Consider the following 20627-nt stretch of genomic DNA (forward strand, 5'->3'; position numbering starts at 1 on the left):
TTTTCAGGTGGGCACTGTGGAAAGAGAAAAAAATGACACCATGGTGACTGGAAGGTGATTTTTTTTCACCGACTATTTCATCAGATAAAATGACAATAGCATTTTAAGCCACTTGAGGTTAGCACTTTGCTCAAACATGCCTCATGCCAAATTTTACTATTGTGGTGCTGCATTGAACTGCTTGTGAAATCATAATGTAGAAAATCTGAAGATCCTGTTTTTTTTGTTGTGCACACTGCACTTACCTGATACAGTAGGGATGTATAACCTGCAGGTGCCATGTAGTTATTAGACATTTTTGTGCGATTATGACACAGTACATGTTAGGTCATAGTTCATTTATTCATTCCTTTGTGTCACAAATAAACAGTCCCTGAATTCAAGACAAATGGCTTTTTATACACTTTGTGAAGTTTGTTTTGTGTACATTTTCTACAAAATACATGGTACTATAATATACTTTCAATCTAAAAACGGTAGAAAACCCTGGTGGTCTGGTGTTTTGCACTGTTGGACAACTGTATCGAAGGAAGCAGCCGAGTCAGCCACCACACACACTTGTACGCATTCACACGCTCACCTGCAATCTGAATCCAGTACAAGAAGAGTGACAACATTCACAGGATTACAATAGGTCGGTCAGTTCCCCTTGGCCTCTCCTTCACACACACACACAGTCAATCGGACAGCTAAGGACTCTAAGAGGAGATTCATTTAGTGAGTTAACACAAGAGCAGTGGGCATCTTAGGGCCACATAGGTGTTTACAATTAGAGGTAAGCTACGGGTACTGTAGAGTGATGACCAGACATATATAGATACAGGGTTGAGAAAGGATTTGCTACACAGAAAATTGAGCAATGGGTTGGATTTGTAATGCGGCGCAAATTTCAATTCAAATGATCAAAATAACATCCAGAAAAGAGGAAACCAACCTATGGAATAAAAGAGTACACTCCCTCCGAAAACAAGTTAGATCTGAATCTAAACTTTATAAACCGAGCAGCAAATGTGTCTTTGTCTTAATGTCCATCATAAAAAGTCTACCATGTGTCAATCATAGTACAGTATGTCACAATGTCACTGAAGGAGTTGTGGTACACGTACTGTACATCCTGTACTCTTCAAGAGCCTGGTGTGTGTTCTATCACTCAAACTGGGTCATCACTGACGGTCACACCTCTTTTCCCAAAGAGGGTGTGTACACAGTGCTCATGTTCAGGGGCAGCAACCAAAAGACACTCCTCATATACTGAGCACCTGGTGGCTCATGGTGCCAAATGATCTGGACAGTCTTAAATATAACCTAAACCCCTCCAGGGGCTCTATTAACACAAAAAGAAGAGAGGTATCATTTTCATGGTCCGATAAAGAACATGAAGTTGACTGAGAGAAAATGCTAATAAAATGCCCATCTCTCGCCTACTGTGTTCCTTTGGGCCCGGTCCAGCCTCTGTTATCTTTACAAAATGTTTGACTTTAGACTTAAGCAAAGGAATCCACTCCTCCACACTGGTCAGATGAGATGCAAGATGCGGGATAGGACGGCTGTTTTGGATCCCCTAAGTGTCACCCCCAGGTTCAACTGAGTCCTGCTGAGGGCTCTCAAGAGGTGATGAGCTGTCTGGGACAGGTGGGTGTGGGGAGTGGGCCAGGCCAGCACCTGAGGTGCAGTTTACACAGCCCTGCCAGACACAGAAAAATATTTGATCATATGAGCTCAAAGAGGAACACATTTAAAATGAAGGTAAAGTTTCCAGTGTGTTACCTGTGTGTCTATTTCCTGGGGGATGGTGTGATGCTGAATCCATGGATGAACCTCAGCCAGCTCCTCTCTTTGCTCCTGGGTGAACCAGGGTTGAAGGGGCTGAAGCACACGAAGCTTCTCCCTGTCCTCTGCCAACACCTCATTCTGGTCCCTATAGGTAAAAACAAGTTACAGTATATCACAGTGAAAATGAGAAATGCATGAGAAACATGTGGACAAAGATTCACCTTAACTAAGTCAAATCTATATTTATAATTGTTTGTCATGTGTGGAACAGAAATGGAAGGGGTGCTCAGATACCTGGTGCGGATCTGGTATGTCATCATGACACGCTCAGGCGTGTGCTGGATCATGCTCCACAGGGAGTTCTCCACCCGCGTGTCAAAGCTGTGTTGGTGTTCTGCAGGGGTCTCCTGGCTCTTACGAGCTTTTCGTGATGTGTCTGAAGAATCATTGCTGGCAAAGTACTTGCTGCTGTTGCTGCTGCCTGTTATACATAGATAGCTCTGCATCAGTCACTTAATTTAACACTGCAATAAAGTGAAGCTGATGCAACTCTGCCTTGCTTTGTTCTCAAATCCCTTGCCTGCTTTAATAGTGTTACTCATTTCAATGTGATCTAACATTAAGAAGTCTACCGTTTGTACTAAAAACATTCACCTTGTATTAGGGGTGTGCGATTTGACGATAAATGATCGTGAAGGATTTGAACGTATCGGCGATCTACCAGAACGGAGAGATCGTTTTATCGTCCATAGAGCACGTTCTATTAATTGCAGTTCTATGTTCGCGCAGACGCATGAGTTTTTTTCCTCGGCCAACTCTCAGTGCGCTTAATGTGAACCTGACCAACCAATGACAGCCTCCCTGTTAGGAAGCTACAGCTGAAAACGAAAAGAGAACGGAGAACTGGCCCCTAAAAACAAACTCCACCGTTATGTTCGGTACTGTTTCTGCCGGCAGCGGCGGCGCGTGTTCTAAGCCTGTGTGTGTGTGTGTGTGTGTGTGCGCGCGCGCGACGTGTGTCGCGGTGGAAGGGCCGCGTGTATACGAATGTATTATAATGCTACGAGCACGTACGCGCCCACCTCTCTGAACATTACCAGCTCGTTATATTCAGGTTCGCTGCTGTTGTGCCGTCAGCAGCTCTTCTAAACCTGTGTGTGCGTATGTGTGTGTGCAGTGGGAGGGCCCCATGTGTACATCAGATGCAGACAGAGGCAACAGCTAATGATGTCACCAAAACAATAACGCAGGCATTTGATGAAGAGGCTCCATATGAGGACTCTAGTAAACAGTGGACATAGCTGACAGCAGCAGCTCCGTTTGTCCTTAGATATGATTCCCATTAAAGTTTGATCATTTGTTCTAAATCACATTGAACTTTAAGAGTTACTTAAGTCTCAATACTGTATTTATTGTTTAACCTTAGGAGGCACACTTCAGTCTGTTTAAATGACTGTTGAATAATACTTTACAGAACTACATTAGTCTTCCTTTTAACCTATTTGAAATAAAACTTTATTTTGTTCTGTAATTGTTATTTAAATTTTCATGTTTATTGAAAACTAATACTGAGTGCATGTTGTTTGCCTTTAAAATCTACTGATAGTTTTTTTTTTGAGTAGGCTACCTGAAGTCATTTACACAGAAACATGCAAATTAGTGTCAATGTAAAAACAAATCGTGATAAAATCGAGATCGTGATTTTATCATTAAAGAATCGTGATATAAATTTTTTGCCATATCGCCCACCCCTACCTTGTATAGAGGCAAAACATAAGACAAACTAATAATATGCAGACTGTTAGTATGTGCATTGTTTGTTTATTTTCTTACCAGTGTGTGAGGTGGATGTTCCATTGGAGCCTGAGCCTGATCCAGATCCTAGAGACCCTCCAGACTCTCCTGATCCAGATCCTGAGGCGTTTGAGCCAGTCCCTGACCTAGCATCCTCCTGCAGTAGCAGGTCAAGCAGCTCACTGGATGTTGACTGGGCATCATGGTTGCCAGACTCACTGGGGGCATCGCCCTGACCAAACGCAAAGACACGCAAATTTTATCAATATTCACTGGTTAAGCATGAGACATATGGTGTAGGCTCATAGGCAATCGCACTTACCTCATTGACATGTTGTTCATGGAGGCTCTCAGGGTGGTTGTGCCCTGTGCTGCCCTGCCCTTCACTAGGCTTAGGCAGTTCCTCCTGCAGTAGGTTGAGCTGTAGTGGAGAACTGGAGCGAGAGCTGGAGAATAAAGCCCGAGGCCCAGCTGCCTCCTCCTCTTCACCAACAGAAGAGCTGGCTTTTGGTGAGCAAAGCAGAAAGCCAGGGGGTGTCTGAGTGTGGGGGGCAGGCTGGGCCTGGAAAGGAGCCTGGAAAGGTATACTGGCAGGAGCATAACCTGTCATGGTGATGGGAGCCTGTGGCAGTAAAGAGGGAGCAGATGGTGGGAAGATGGACGGGTAACCTGGAGTGAAAGTTGGATAGTTGGGCAGGATGACAGCCATGACAGGACCCATGTAAGGATTAAAGGTCTGGGCTGAAGCCATGGGCTGCAGGTTGTGAAAGTTCTGGATATTCTGTGGATTATGAATGGGCTCCATCTGGATTTGTTGCATGCCTGACACACCCTGAGTGGACTGCATGATGTTGTAGTTGTAGGTGAGCTGGTCAGGAGGCTGCAGCACTGCAGGAGCAGCTCCAGGTAGCTGTTGTGGTCTGGGCTGGTGCTCTGGGCCAGGTTTCCCCATGGCAGAAAAGAATGGCACCTGGAGTGGGGATGCTTGGTTGAAGGGTGCACCAATCTGGGGTTGGGAGGATTCTGAGGAGGGCCAGGAAGAGTGAGGGACACGGCAAGGAGGGCCAGGTGGTGAGGCATAGCTGTCTGACGAACCCTGAGGTTTGGGTCGCTTGTGCCTAGGCTTTCCTCTTCGAGAACGATTCCAACCACCAGCACTCACTGGATGTAGGTAGTCTCCTATGGTAAGAGAAACCACAGATTGTGTCTGATTGTAGGTGCACTAAGTATCCCATAAAAAACTTCATAAACAGAAGTGTGCATACCTGGGTGGTGGGAGTGAGCCATAGAGCTGTTGTCCAGCTGCAGGTAGGAGCTGTAGGGGCTCTGAAGGATACGATGGCGGAATCGGTCCACATACTCTTGCTCCTCCTTCTGTGTGTGAGCAGACAGCACCTCCTTAGTGAGACCTACAAACCTTCGTTCCTCCGTGGCAGGGCTAGGGGCAGGACGGGCAGGTGCTGGAGTAGCATCAGCAGGCTCACTGCCCATTGGGGCGTCTTCTAGTGCTGTGGCCTCTGTAGAAAGCAAGACGTTAACAGTAAGTATTTTCTCCATGAATATCCAAAAATATTAAAGCTGCTCATAATACAATACTAACAGGATAGATAGAGCTGACCTGAGTAATTCACATGATCTGACCGACTGCTATAGGGATCTCTTTCTGTACCTGACTCAGGCTGTGGCACATGGACAATAGTACTGCTGTACGAGCACTGGCTGGTGACTGAGACAACGCTCATAGCCTTGGTGGACATGGTGATGTCTGTTAGAGGTGCCCCGACTACAGCCGCAGCTGTAGGACTCACTGACATCTCGCTGTCTAGCACCACTACTGGAAAGAAAGGGGGAAAATTTAAGATGAGCATCTTTTTGTGGGAAATTCTACAGTTTATGACAAACTAAATTAGTGCGTTATGCTCTGTGTGTGTGTTTTTACCATCTGAACTGGCCTGAGCCGCATCAGTGGTTCCAGTGGGCTTGTCATCTTCTGAGGTAGAGGATGAGGAAGAAGCCAAGGAATGAGATTCATTTTTACGCTTCAATGCTGGACCTGTACAGCTCTCCAAATATCTAGAATATAAAGACAAAGAGTAAATAATTTGAAAGCAATTAAGTGCTGCATAATGAAAAGAATGTGTATGTGCAGCAACACACCTGATGATGTTGTCCACACAGTTGATTTGCTGATAGGAGGGAATGTGTGTTTGCTTCCTGCTTTCTTCGTGATCTCTGACCCCAGGGTTGGAGACTGCAGGAGGCAGAGGTGCTGGGGAAATAAAAGGACAGTTAATATAACAAATATTAATATTTTATTATTTGTTTTATTAATATTTAAGGTAACTAAATTAATCTTGTTTTCATGTGTTATACAATGATATAGTATGTGATGTATTACCTGCAGCCGGTTTGCCAGGAAGAGCAACTTTGTGGCTGGAATCCAGATATGCCTGCTGACCCCAAGTCTTCACTCTGTTCACATCAGCACAGATCTGCTGCAAAGTCATCTGCAAAAACAAACACACAATGCAACAGCATGATTAACTTTCACAGAGTTAAAGAACAGTACCACAACTGGCTTTCTGGCTAGTAGTTTCACAGTGGTCTCACCGGCTCCCGGTGTGAATCCTCCCACAAGTTGCCATTGCTGTCACTTGAAGAAGCTACGCTGATGTAATGTTCATGAGAGCCATTACTTCCCAAACTGCCATAACCACTGGAACCATTGTTGTGGACGGGCTGTGGACAAGAGACACAAAGACACAAAGTTGCTCAATTCAACAACAATTCTAGAATGTTCTTCCAAGTTAAGCGATCCTGTTATTTTTAGATTTTTTAGTAATGAATAATCACCTGCAGGAAAAGCTTGTATATTTTTGCTTGGAGATCTTTTATTTCCTCGTGCATTACTGGAATATCTTCCTTTGTCCGAGCAGCAAACACATCCTCATTCAGAGGGCTCCTACAAAGTGAAATAACAGCAAAAATGATGCCATCTTTATTATCAGCTCGTTTAATAATGAAAACCCTCAATTTCTTTACCCTGCAAGCATGTATTCGCCACTTACGTCCTGACTTTGTGCCGTCCAATGATGAAGGCCACTTTGCGGCTCCAAGGATTGATGAAGCTGGACCAGCTGGTGTCCAAGGTGATGTAGTCTCCATTCTGACAGCAGAGGCGCACTGGAGAGTGCTCAAATGGAGGCTGGCCTGCATACTTCAACACTATGCAAGACAGGGAGAGATTTAATAAACCCTTTGAAAAATGTAAGTGTGTCAGGCGCTCCAGGTTAGTATGTCTGTTTCAGCTCAGCTGTTTTAGTGTTTGATTGTCACACAGATTATTTCAAGCAGGAATAAAAATTTAGTATCTGAAATTATGCAAAGACTTCATCCTCCTCAAATATTTACCTTTACGGTGCATAGACAGCATAAGAGGACGGTCATCTGGGTGAATGCAGGTCAGCAATGATGTGCCAATCAGATCCTGTGGAAGGTATCCTAGCAAAGGCACCGCCCTGCGGACAGTATAATTGGCTTTGTCAACTATTTTTTCTTTGCTTTATTATAGCAGATGCTGGTGTGTGTAAGGACCTGTCATCAACCTCCAGGAACACACAGCCAGGGGAGTGTGTTGTAGTGAAGATCCGCTTGTCCATAGGGATTCGAGGTGCTGCATGAACAAATTGTATAAACATGAGGACTATGCAGTAACATAGGGTTCTCTTGTGCTGTATATTGTAAGGGATATTACTGTATTGTTTACTTTTTACTGTTCAAGGTAGGTTGAGTTGTGCAGAATTTGTGATGATGATGGCCATACCCTCATATCCAGAGATGATGCGTTCTGCCAGTGCCAGGCAGCACGGCTCCTCCTCCTCCCCGCTGCTCCCTGTTCCCTGCACCTTCAGCAGATATGGCGTTATTCGAAACGGATTGTAACGCATCTCACCATCACGGTCCTTTCCGCCCCTAAAACATATTGACAAATATTAATGATCACACGTAAAAACAAGCTATTCAATGTTTTGAAAGAAATGATGCTGCAGTCATGTGTATATATTAATGATTTAGTTGGGCTTCACTGACACCTACTGGAAAACATTAGTAATGCAAGTAATAAAAAAAATAATTTTAAGAATGTAATGGAATATAAAAGGATATATTCTGTAATTTGTGGAAAATGCTGACCTGATTCTGCAGAAGAAGGACTTGACTTGGGCACAGTCAAACAGAACTCCTGCTGTAGATACAAAAACAGATAATTTAATTATATGCCTGTTTTTTGGATCTTTTATGTTTGTGCTGAACAAAAAAATTCAATGAGACACAATTCTGTACAAACAACTCGAAACAGAACTAAAAATATCTTATACCTATATTGCTTTAAGGGTTCACAAAGTAAACTGTAATTTGACATAAAATGTACAAATAAAGGAAATCACATTAAATGAATTAAATATAAGGGAAAGAGATTTTAATAGCAAATAATTACTAAAGGAAAATAAATAATAATATAAACCTGTGTGTGAATTGCTCCACGGTGGCAAATGTGGCTGTGCCGTGTGTGAATAGAAGACGTTAACGTCCTGGTGGAAAAGCAGCTCCACAAACTTGGTGGACTCCAGAAACTTCCTCTTGCAGCAGAGAATGCTGGGAGCCTGCTCCGACGCATACAGCACACGGCCACTCGACAGCGAGAAAACCACCACAAACGAATCCTACACACAGACACAGAGACGTACGCACATACATGTAGAAAGACACGCACACAGGCAAGCCAAGTCACACACACACACAAAAGCAGTAAACACACATACACTCACACACCCGCTCAGGCGTGAGGCAAACGTAAGTGTTTATATGTACATATGCATGCAAGTGTGTTTGCTTCTTTAAGATAGCTGTACTTAATGCCTTAAAAACAATTGTGCATGTCAGTGTGTCTGTGCATTTGTGTACCGTATTTTTAAGAGTGTGTTCAGAGGTGACTCTCTCCAGCTCTTCCAGGGTGCAACTGGTGGCATCTCTCTTTTCATCCTGTCCGTTTCGCATCAGCAGTTTGTAGTATTCACAATTGGCTACAGATGACAACAGAAACATGCAGCTTTGTAACAACAGCAAAAAAAACCCAGCTTAAAAATACTGCTAATTCTACATTTACAGTTGTCTTGTGAGCTTACCTTGTACTTGCTTCACACAGGTGAGCGCATAATGTAAGGCCTCCACAGTGCTGGCTTTGCTACGGCTTCGTTTGTTTGAAGGAAGCCGCTTTTTCATCTCAGCTACGGTGATCATCACCTCTTTGTGGGCCTGCTCTTTGCCACCATCTGCATGCTCACTGCTACATACAGACACCATAAAAATGAAGATATCTTGGTCATGTGTACACAAATACACACACTACACATACATGAATAAGACATAAATACAGTACATGTAGTACATGACGATGCTATTATATACTGCCAGCAATTATGTAATTGATGACATATAACAGGAACTGTTTTTTTTAACCTTTCCTTTGTAAGCATTCATTAATATTGTTGTCAGGAAATAAAACATGGTAAACAAAGTTTGCATTCTGAACTTGTATTAATAAGGCTGCTGTTCAGGCCAAAAAAAAGCTCTGGATTCCCACAATAAACATGTGACAGGAAAGAAGTCAAAGTTTACCCTGTGCTGTTAGGAAAACAGAAAGGAAACAGATTATTAAATTGTGGATTATATTCTTAGCTCTGTGTTGTTTTGGAAATGTCATAGTTTTCACTAAGGTGATTGCAAAAATGTTGTAACACTGTAAGGTTTTTCTTTTGAGGCATTAAACTCAAAAGAGTTTCAGATCAGATATGATGATAGCCAAACTGCCTCTGTAGAGTCATTGACATCAATTACAATGTAAAGTCATTGATATGATATGCTGCATGGAGGTTAGAAACTTTTTTTAAATGATGAGACATAACAGCAACTTAGCTCACAGTGTTATGATGTGTCCCTTACATACCTCTTAGTGGAAGCTGAGGTGGATCCTAAAGCACTCCCAGGGCTGTGATTGGCTGAGGAAGAGAGGTCATGTGAACCACTAGTCATCTCCTCATCTTCCTGCCCCACTTCTCCACCTGAAGCTCCATTCTCGTCTGCCTGGAGGTGATCAGACTCCAGCTGGCTCTCCTGCTGCCTTGGTGAAGCTCTCGTCTTACCTCCATTCTCTGTGGCTGACAGTAATGCAGGTTCCTCCCCATCCGGCCCGCTATAACACCCAGGCATCGCCACACTTTGGTCACACATCAATAGTACTTTGTCCAGGTACAGTGGAAAGGAAGGGTCTTCATATGTTCAACAGAGGGAATGGGTTCCATATGGTAACAATAAAGTTGTTTGATTCAGACGGTGCTACAAGTTGGCTGCAATGGTCCAGCTCTGAAAAATAGAAGAAAACAAAATTATGTAAGTATAAAGTCTACATGACTTAATTTGTATATACCATGCACCTATCATTTTTCAGCTTAAGGATCAACTGTCAATCTAGTGTACAGTGCTAAGGCAGAAATTAAACTGGTTTTGGTACTGTACCTTTATCTTTTACTGTAGAATATGTGAGGCTGATTAATTTCTCTAAAGCAGTAGCAGTCAGCATGTGAGTGTAGAAGTGGAAACCAGAGATCTTGGACACCTGGAAGAGTAATCATCAAGTTAGCAACTTGCTCATACTCCTGCAAAGGCATCATGATTCATTTCTGTGCCATGATATATCAGAACTATAAAGAAGCTCTTAGTCTTAGATATGGGCTAAACAGTTTTTTTCCATGAAATGTCAGAATCTATTTGGCTCTGCTAAAAGGTATTGCTGTTTGTGCCTTCACAGATCCAAATGCTGAGTTTTTCAGTTTCCACCAGTTTCATATGACTCGTATGTATTTTTCTCATCCTATTTTTGAAGTAACTAAATATGTGATATTACATCATTTATTTTCAGGAATCCTGCTGGTTAAACGTGTCTCAAAAACAGACAGCAAAATGTCCTCCCAACTTACTGCACACTGGAACAATATTGCCACATTGCCAATGCAAGAAATTGTGTAATTCACATAAAAAATGATTGCTGCACTACATGTGGACATTTACAATTCTGGTATGATATCAAACATAAGAATTTGAAATTGCTTTAAACATATGCCAAGTGCTGTTTGGGGAAATAGCTTCTGACACTAGGCTCCATGTTCCCAAATATAAACAAGTAAGATGTTCAGTGCAACAGGACAATGTTGTTCATTTCACGCTATGAACAAACAAACACAATCTGCCTTGTTATCTAATACCACTGGACTGTCTGACCATTAAACTGACTCACTGCTTTATGACTCATTCCCATCATCCAACATCGGTACATTTTACCCATCAGCACTACCAAGACCAGGTAGAAATCTGTCAACACACTATCAATAACACAATAGTAATGTAATGCTTGGTTGGATAAAGTCTGTATTAGATTTTTAATTTGTGATTATGTTTTTTTGTATTTTTTAAGAAACCTAACATGACAAAGAAAAATTTGATTCCTGACCTCCTTGTGCCAACTCTTTTCTGTGATTTTAAAATGAGTAATAACCACACACAAACTGCAGCTGCCACCACATGCATAGCAACTAGAAAAACACAATCTAAAAAGCACACAGGCTTTTAAGGATTTCAAGAACACAAGCCTGGAAGAACTATCATGCGTCCTTCCTCAGGTTGTCACTGCAGGATTACATAAGCAGTTCACTCAATTCAAAGACCATAAATGATCATGCTTTTACTTGCTCTAAGTGCTAACGCTACTGCTTGATACATGTGCTTACACATAAACAAATCATCATGTGCTCTGGCCTTGCCTTAATTATATAGCACGCAATCAAACCTGAGCCAGACTGCTGATCTGCACTTTTCTTTTCCACTACTCAGGTGAAAGTGTGTTTGGGCTTTTATTCAGAACATTCAGTTCCATGACAATGTGACAATGTGACTGACAATGTCAGCTTAAGTTCAAATTAAGGCATTGTAATACAACAATTCTACAATGAAAAGTTAAGTTTAATTTTTTTATACATAGACATTTTCAAGGATGTAGACTGTGGTGCATCAAAACACAAGTATCCTGCTAAACATTTGAATCACCACCTGTTCAAAACCCTTTTAGCAACAGTATATTCCCTTTATTTGGCAGCCATATGTAGCTAACAAACTGTCATGTGAGGGTATTATCTCAGGCCATGTTTCATTAATAATAGGACTAACACTACAAAAAGTGACCTGTTTCCCAATATGTAGTACCACAAGTCACTTTAACTGTGTATCCTCCTATATACTCAACTGACTTTAAACATCTCTGGTGAAATTAAATATTGCAAACATGCCCACAAATTAATTCAGCTAAAGAAGTAAAATATTGGTAGGGTGATAGGTACAGCCCAAATATTTGGTTATGAAATTCTTTATTATATAACATGCATTCATGGACTAGAATCACATAAATGTGGCCTAGACACAGATTCAATTTAACCCTTAAATATGTTCAGAGTTAAAGCACATACATTACAGACAGAGTTTAAGTGGTGAATTTGCTGCATATACAGTATATAGGTCACCTCAGAAGTCAAGATGTGACAACAGTTCAATAAACACAAAATATCTACAGAAACAGGGACATCAACTCAAGACTAATACCAGTTTTCCAAGATTTTATCAACAAGGGAGAAAAAAAAAGTCAGACTTCAATAAGAGCCTACGACCTGCTTCTACTCAAAACAAACCTGACACTCTGACGGTTCACTGCCCCCTCCCCATATGAACCCAGTAACCTCACCACAGATTAAGAAAGCCACTACTACATCACAACTTTGATCTATTACTAAGTACTTTTCTGTAAAACACAACACATTTGTTCAGATATAAAATACGAGGGACATTATAAGATTAATATCATATGCATGGATTAGTAAATCTAACAAAACAGCAAGGCCAGAGGTGTTTTTAGGCAAACAGTAAAATTTAATGTAATAGTGTAAAGCAAGTTTGAGGGTTGCACTTGTTTTAGTGTTCCACTGTAAGCGTGTCGGTACAACAGCTACAGTTTGTTATTGTCCAGATAGAAAATCCAGTGAAACTCGTTAGCTGCAGTGCTCTGAGTTATGGCAGACATGTTATCATGCTAACATTTTAGCAATAGACACTACTGAGCAGTGGGTACGGCCAAGTAGGGCTTCCCTTTTTGGAGGAGGAAAAATTCCAGGTACACTATTTAGGATTGTACAAGTGGCCTAAAGAATGCTAGTCAACGAATGCATTTTATTTGTTTACATTCACTGTTCGCTCTGGCTGCTGCCGAGGGTGAGGTGGTTAGCTAGTTTAGCCAACTTGCTAACGACAAATCAACTCATCGGTGTACTAATGCAATATTTACCTTTTTGACTCCACGTGTGTCTTAGCTTTAATATCCAAACGTTGAAGGTGTTCTTGACTGATCGATAGGTCGTATCAGAAGTATTTTTTCAACAATGTCCCAGTCACGTAGCCAAATCGTCATCCATTCCGAAGCGCTCGGCACATTCGTGCAACGTGAGCCCGGCGAGGAGTAACCCCGCCCACTGCACGATGATTGGACTGAAGAATTTTGCATTTGTCGTTTGATTGGACAGGGTGTCAGAGAGCGGGCGTGTCCAACGAGGCGGTCTGTCAAAGCTTGCTGGCTTTTCACGTGGATCTCCATGTTACACAACAGAGGGACAACAAGCACGAACCAGACTGCGCAAGCCCGCTGCATCCACGCCTCTACTACTGGGTGAATGAATAGAACCGCTGCATGGTGCAGCAGGTGCAGTGCACACCTCTTGTTGTATTTATAAGCAATTGTGACTTTACTGTATAGCTGAATTGTTGCCAGTGGTCAGCCATGATCTAATATGTAATATTTTTTAATCAAACGGCTGTTAAGAGAACCATCTATGGGGAAAGAGCTGTGCTATGTTTCTCGTGATCACTGGATAAAATCATAATAACATCAAAGTAATCCAAGCTGTATTAAGAGTGGGAGAGACGATCTATTTTGATAGATTACATGGTCTGTATTACATGGATTAAAGCAGTTGAGAACCACTGAGTGGAGTTCTTCATGTAACACAACCATCATACAATGAATAGATAATGTTCGATTTTTATTTATGGTTATTTGGGAGGCTGTAGTTTGTGGTGCATCAAAACAAAGACATCCTTCAAAGTGAATGAACGTATGTGAAAACTGTTTTTACTACAGTTTAATCCATTTTTTGGGAGCCTCTAACTTTGAGTCGTGTCTCAAGCCTCATCATAGGACTACAAAAAGTGAGCTGTTTTCCACAACAGCTGTAATAAGAGCACATGTTGCCCAGGTACCTCTCCTGTGTTAAGAGAATTGTCATTAATGGGGAATAGAACTGTGCAAATCTAGCTTTCTACTAGACATAATTATAAATGGTGACAGTAGCAAAGAAAATAGTAATATATGCTTAACATAACATGGGGCTGCTTTGTTGTGAAATGTTGACTTGGACTGCATCCCACTGGGCTAAAGAGCCTGTTAAGAGCCACTGAGGCTATCGCATGGTGGTGGCAATACAGCAGACAGCCCGCTCCTCCATGTAAAGTTTTTAGCTTGATGACGACCAGCTGACGGTCACTGGACTTCTCATTACTGAAGTATTGCTGTATCCGATGCCGTTTCATTTTGCCATATCACTGGACTAGGGCTATCTGTCAGGCTGAAATAAGAGCTGAAATCTCCTCTCTAAAAAAACATAAAAAAATCAGGAGCCATTGATTTAAGTTAAATCAATTCTTATTCAAGCAAAAGGCATGTAGGGCCACAGAGTAGAATTGCACTTATTTCCACATACATTCCCAGGTAAATAGCAAGGCTTGGAAATTAAGCTCTGAAACCTCTGTGTGAATAGAAAAGGACAATAACAATTCCATCTGTGACAAAAGGCTGGCCAGTAAAAGCATTTTCAAATTTCCTTCATGGCTACAGTTTGGCAAGTTTAAATATGCTAAAAATTACTACAAAGCCCATACTGGTGTTAGTGTTAATGTATCATGCATACATTGTGAAAACCAAACAGTTAATCATTGCTATTACTACTATTATTACTACTGCCACACAGAGAGAATTAATATACAAAGTAATTCCAAATCCAGTGTTGGTAGAGCAGACAGAACGACGCCATGGCCCACCCAATCTTTTTAACACTCAGTCACATTACAACAAAAAATACAGTCTCTAAATTGTTTGAACAGTTAAGCTAAAAGAAATGAAGTATCACATGTGAGAAGTACTTTTACCTGAAAGAAATGCCAGTGTGACTAAACAGAAGAATTACTAAAGATTATATTAAAATCATTGATACACACAGCTCAGTATTTGTTGGACAGTAAGAGCTTTGAGAAGGCGCTACTTTCATTGACTGGCACATGTAAGGTATGGCGGTGTTTCTGGCTGTTCTCCAGTGGAGAAACATATTGAGGCATTGGTGTAAAACTACATTGTTGTGCTTTAATGTTTCTCCAAGGACATGTTTCTGGCTTGAGAGCACCTAACTTAGACTGAGACATGTTTGTTCTTTTTTTAACTTGCACTTTTAGGAAGTAAGGCTGTTGGTCTTAGTATACAGGCACTTCTAAATACAACCTCATACTAGCTCTAACTGCACACTACATGAAGGACAAAGAGGTTTGTTCAGGTGGTTCAACAGTAGGTTACTTGTTTGGTTCAAACTGAAACGTAATGTTTAATGTGCATAAAAAATAAGGCAATGGATCCTATTATTCACAAGCCATTTGAAATACTGGTCTTACACTCTGAACAGCAAAAAGGGCATCTCCTCTGTGATATGTAGGATAACTGTACAATCTAACCTAACACACAACAGCATATCCTCAAAGGCGCTTCACTTGGCACACAAAAGCTGTGGATATTAATAAAACATAAAAATGTAAATATAAATTGAGGAGAATGAACAAATATATTCTTCACTTCTAGTCTTGAGGTTGGAATGTGTGTATGTGTGTGTGCTTTGTCAGTCGTGGATGAGTTATACGTTTTCTGCGCTTATGTAAATTTTCTTATCAAAATATTTCTGTCTATAAATTTTTGATTTCTTTGGTATGTGGAATGGCATTTTATGACATGTTTACTGGTGTCCTGGATGATGTACTGCTACAGGGTAAAACTGACAATCCTTTACTCAGGCACATTATGCAAACACACCCACACACACAAACACAGAAGGCAATCCAGGACAAGGAATGAAGACCCCCGTAGAGGGGAAAATGTGGAGCTCAGTAGCCAGTAATCACGTGAATTCTTCCTCCAAGACACGGATTATGCACATTGCTCCACTTCTCCTCTTCATTGTTTCCTCCACTCCTCCTCCTCATTCTGTTGGTGTTTTACGAGTAACTCCAAACTGTAAATGAAGTAGAAACGTTTTGAAAACGTGTTTGTTTTACCAAAGAAAGTCTTTTAAATTGCCAAAAGTTAGGTGCACTATTTTAGACACTGTCATTAAAGTTAAGTCTCTTTAATATAGAAATCTGTCAAAATAGTCATCATGACACCAGCTTTTAATAAGTAAATGAAACACTGGCTGTTGTTAGCATAACTAAAGATAGACTATGGTGCTGAAAAATAAAAGCAATGGCAGCTTTCACAACAAGCACAAAGCTACAAGTGAGATTGCATACATATCGGTGCTTGATGTATCAATGAATTTCAACCAGGAAATGAGTGTCCCACTTTCGTGGTTTGGCTCTTAAGCGATGAAATAAGAGAACCCTCCTATTAGGTAAAAACTAGCCTCTTGTGTGACCACTATGTAAACGGTAGGACAAGATAGCACTATACATGCTGAAAAACGTGTAAAGAAATGTTTAATTATTATAATAGATGGCAATGTGTTAAACATGTTATTTTTTAGATGAATAATCCATCTTGACAGCGAGTATGCTAACTACAATCAGTTTTATTTTCTCTTTAAAACAGCAAACTTCTAATTTTTTTTATACCCACAGGCTTGGTACTCACTTATAATGATGATGATGATGATCACTATCACAGCTATCAGGATTGCCCACATCTGAAAGGGTAAATGTACAGTGAAGCGTGTGTTATTTAATGCCACTTCAGTTCTCTTTATTGTTCATTTACCAGTGTAATATATAGTATAAATGACAGTATGTTATTCAGGGCAAAAACTGTGTTTAGCCACCTTGCAGTTCTTCCACCAGTACTTCCTTTTCAGCTTAGCTGCACTGGTCTCAAACTGGGAGGCTCCAGCCTGTAATGCATCTGCTCTGTCATCCAGTTCAGACAGCTTTGAATCACGTTCCAGGACTTTATCCACATTAACACGCATGATATCCACAACCTATTCAAAATACACAAGGAAAAAAAGAACATTTAGTTAACTAAACTAAACTAAATAACTAAACTAAAAAGACCTCAATGAGTGTCAACTTGACCTTTGAATTCAATCATCATTCATTCAATCATTAATTATATAGATCTAATGACAAGTCAAAAATAGGACCAGCAAGGCATGATTTACTGCAGACAGTATGATGTCATCACTGCTTCAAGTGTTTTGTATCCTCATTGTTATGAATCAACTGATCAAGGGAGATCACATTTTACAAAGTAAAACAAATCACATTGTACATTAGTTTATTAACAGAATTCACATTCACACAGACATGCATATGCATACACACAGTATCATCCTGTGACTGCTCTGGCCCATATGTTCCACTGATCCACAAACCCAACTGTTGCCACGCCTCTCAGACACAGTGGCAGGGTGGAGTGTGTAGGCCCATGCAAGGCTTACATAACCAGGGAGGCAATGATTATGTAAACCTCTGGCATCCAATTGGATACTCTGTGTGACACACTAAGGTTAAAGTACTAGGAGGGGCTAACCTTAAGGGGAGAACAGAGAGAGAGAGAGAGAGAGAAAACAGTCAAGCAGATTAAGTGGGAGACTTGGCAGCATTTGTTGTTTTGGCTTTCAAGACATGGTTCTGAATTTATTTTCTCAAAACTGGAGAAGAAATGGCTTCCATTGAATGTCCTCTCGCATGTGAACCGACATGTGAAAGTAGAGCATTAGAGAGCAACTGACTCCACATTGTGGTGAATCCTGTCAATGCTGCCAAGGGTTATGCAAGTGTCTGTGCAAGACAGACATCAAGAAACAGGGAGTCGCACAGACCAGCTCAAGAGAGAGGAAAGATAAATCGGCGTTCAATGGAAAAACAAGATATGCGAGAGGATGAATAAATACACACACACGTATGAGGATGCTCTCATTTATCCAGGTCATAGTCATTTCTAAAAGTTTAAATCGAGGCAACTGGACTCATTTTGTTTTAAAGACATTTCACCACTCTTAGTTTTGAACTCTTGGAAAAAGAAAATACACACACGTCTTCAAACTTAAACAGAACTTCAACCTTACATTTTTGAAGATCTATTCTTTGAATAATTATCAATATCCATTTGAATATAAATAAGGTTTGGGACTTTAATTAGATGCCAAAATTCAGTAGTAACACATACCTCATCCACTTGGGCCTGAGTCTGTTGCAAGCGCCTGTTGCTTGATGCTGCAGCAGAACCTTCTGGAGGAGGGGCCGACCTGATGAAGGGAAAAACAATAATAGCCTCCTTAAAGATTTAGCAAAAACTCTATTACGAATCACAAAAAAAATAAAGTATCACCATTGTATCAAATCATGATATAATAATACTTGACTGTGTTTTATTCTTTATTCGATTTTATATTTATCCAGGTATACGCATGTCTCTCTTTTATCATGTGTCATTATGTGTCCAACTGTGTTCCCAAGCCAAGAGCTGCTGAGCAAAATTTTATTGTGCCTTGCATAGTGACAATAAAGATTCTTGATTCTCTTGACATCATAAGTCAGAACAAGGCAGAGTTAAATATCTGAAGAAGCTGTCTTTGGAGAAAGAAGAGAATGTGACTGGCCTGCGTAAAAGCCCTTGAGAGATTCATCAAAGGATTCCTCAGGAGAAACTGCTGAAAACTACATTAAGCAACTTCAATCTGTTATCAAACAAAAAGGATGCACAATTGACTATTACCAAAATAATTCTGACATTTTTTAAGTTTTGGAAAATCATTTTGTTTTGTGCACAAAATAAAATAACATGAGAAATATTTGTGTATTTCTAAATCAGTACATTTTGAAGCCTTTTCAACAAGAAAAAAATCATGACAGTGCAGTGGAAATGTTTCATTACAGATAAGAGTGTGCCGTCAGGTCACAGTAAAGTATTCCAAAATAATTTTAATATTTTAAACAAAATCTAAGTAGAATATACAGTATGTCTGACCCATTAGTGTGCATGTAAACATACACAGTGCAAGCAAAAGTTATATGCTGAACATCCCATCAAAATGCAAGAATTTCCCTGAAATATTGAAGTGGAGCTAGTTTAACACACCTGAGCATATACAAATGTGTGAAGAGATAATATATAAGATCATTATTTCCTTTCTAAGTGAAATCTTAAAGGAGTAAGAATTTACTTGCAGTTCAATTTATCCCAATTTGCATAATATTACTTTATAAGAGTGCACAACAGTTTATGGTTCTGTGCTAGGAGATCAGTGTGGAACCATCAATCATTAAGGATGTTAGGCTGAAACCACAAAATACCCACACACCAAGACACTACTGGCCAAAATTCACACCACACAGTGTGATGTTATTAAGTTCTGTACATATTTGATCAGTCCTGTAACTAGTCCTGGAACACCCAGCTACTTGTGCATACTGTACAAAGGCCAGGTGTTTTGGTAGAGAACAGTGGATATGTGGATGAGAAACGGGAAGAGGGAAAAGTTAAGGAAAAGTATCATTTTGCTTGTGTATCTCTCTCTATTATTATATCATTACCTTCTACACCTTTTACACAGTACATTATAAATAGAAATCATAATTCAATCTTAGCTGTAGCACTTTAATTACTTTCTTATCTGGTATACAACTGTTGCCTTACTAACAAACAAAGCATTTCACTGTATTTCCTTATCTTAAGTTCTTACTTCTGTTTGTGTTTTACCAACACTATCTACTTTTTTGGCTACAGCTGCAAAGTTTCAAAGACATTTAGCGATTTTATTTTTGTCACATTTTCAGATGAACCTAAACACGTAGCTAGACTGTAGCTAGGCCATCCAAACAGAAAACCCCGGAGGAAGGAAATGGTAGGTTCTAACTAAAGAGCGCAGAGCTAACATACGGCTTACTGATATAAATATATCGCTGTTATAAAAGCATGTAATATATCGCTTGCTCTAATACAACATATCAATTTAACTAGCGCCAATGTCATACTTTTCGGTGGATGAGGTTAAAAAGTTTAAATGCTACCGCTAGCTTAGCCAGCTAACGCCCGAAAACGAGCTAAAGAACTAGCACTTGTTGCTGACTAGTAGCAAAGTTTTGGGCGTTGTTTTCCTTGATGGCGTCTCTACAACCAACCCGGAAAGCCTATATGTTAGACAAAGTTTTAACTTTGGATTACGTTAGATAAAAACATAAGATACTTACATTTTGAGGTGATGTTTATCTGAACGATACGGCCGCTGTTTCTTGTCTGTTAGCTCAGTGTCAAGCCGTAACAGTTAGTGCCGTCGATTTCGACGCATTCAATGCTGTCGGAAAGACGAAATATTATGCGTATGCAAGACATCACAATAAAAATAATATTCTTAATGATACCAGAAAAAGTTACGTTTTATTTTCTGACCCATATACTAACACATGGTGACAATGGGTGCTGTCATAGTCTCAAATAAAACTTTAAAAAAAGTTATTGATAAGTTGTTCACATTAATTGTATAAAGGAATGTAATTTCTTTCACTATTATTAAAATAAACCATCATCAAAAGACACGTCCCTATTTCAATACATTTTGTCATGTAGTTTAGAAATTTCGTCCTACCCCGTGAAAAGT

General features: G+C 40.3%; 2 protein-coding genes across 7 annotated transcripts; both read right to left on the bottom strand.

Moving 5' to 3' along the window:
* Positions 1-323: 323 nt before the first annotated feature.
* per3 (period circadian clock 3) lies at positions 324-13180 on the bottom strand. Of its 6 annotated transcripts, none has more exons than XM_028407145.1 (23): positions 13010-13180; positions 10141-10240; positions 9572-9987; positions 8751-8908; positions 8530-8648; positions 8090-8288; positions 7759-7810; positions 7391-7539; positions 7162-7240; positions 6979-7085; positions 6636-6792; positions 6421-6529; positions 6178-6306; positions 5966-6074; positions 5725-5836; positions 5507-5640; positions 5237-5401; positions 4833-5084; positions 3890-4746; positions 3607-3799; positions 2068-2254; positions 1768-1918; positions 324-1684 (listed from the first exon to the last, which is right to left on the bottom strand). In XM_028407145.1, exons 3-23 carry the CDS (start codon positions 9853-9855, stop codon positions 1562-1564), a joined length of 3825 nt encoding a protein of 1274 aa, XP_028262946.1. In that variant the 5' UTR covers positions 9856-9987; positions 10141-10240; positions 13010-13180; the 3' UTR covers positions 324-1561. The 6 variants fall into 6 exon arrangements, with proteins under 6 accessions (XP_028262946.1, XP_028262944.1, XP_028262948.1 ...); XM_028407143.1 differs by having other exon boundaries at positions 5186-5401; XM_028407147.1 differs by having other exon boundaries at positions 5237-5398; positions 8751-8911.
* Positions 13181-14401: 1221 nt separating this feature from the next.
* Positions 14402-20324, bottom strand: vamp3 (vesicle-associated membrane protein 3 (cellubrevin)). Its single transcript, XM_028407186.1, has 5 exons — positions 20221-20324; positions 18197-18275; positions 16848-17006; positions 16664-16715; positions 14402-16046 (listed from the first exon to the last, which is right to left on the bottom strand). Coding segments are annotated over exons 1-5 (309 nt in total). The 5' UTR covers positions 20223-20324; the 3' UTR covers positions 14402-16029.
* Positions 20325-20627: the final 303 nt, after the last annotated feature.

Source organism: Parambassis ranga, chromosome 5 (genome assembly GCF_900634625.1).
Source record: "Parambassis ranga chromosome 5, fParRan2.1, whole genome shotgun sequence".
Taxonomy (NCBI): Eukaryota; Metazoa; Chordata; class Actinopteri; family Ambassidae; genus Parambassis; species Parambassis ranga.

What these genes read in the sequence shown, in the direction of transcription:
- vamp3 (XM_028407186.1), bottom strand. An exon ending in CTCAGGCCCAAGTGGATGAG is followed by an intron (nt 17,007 to 18,196) that starts GTATGTGTTACT and finishes TATTTTGAATAG; the next exon opens with GTTGTGGATATCATGCGTGT. An exon ending in ACTGGTGGAAGAACTGCAAG is followed by an intron (nt 16,716 to 16,847) that starts GTGGCTAAACAC and finishes TTACCCTTTCAG; the next exon opens with ATGTGGGCAATCCTGATAGC.
- per3 (XM_028407141.1), bottom strand. Translation starts at nt 9,855, where the DNA reads ATGTGTGACCAAAGTGTGGCGATGCCTGGGTGTTATAGCGGGCCGGAT. An exon ending in GTGGAGCAATTCACACACAG is followed by an intron (nt 7,811 to 8,089) that starts GTTTATATTATT and finishes TTGTATCTACAG; the next exon opens with CAGGAGTTCTGTTTGACTGT. An exon ending in ACATACCAGATCCGCACCAG is followed by an intron (nt 1,919 to 2,067) that starts GTATCTGAGCAC and finishes TTTTACCTATAG; the next exon opens with GGACCAGAATGAGGTGTTGG.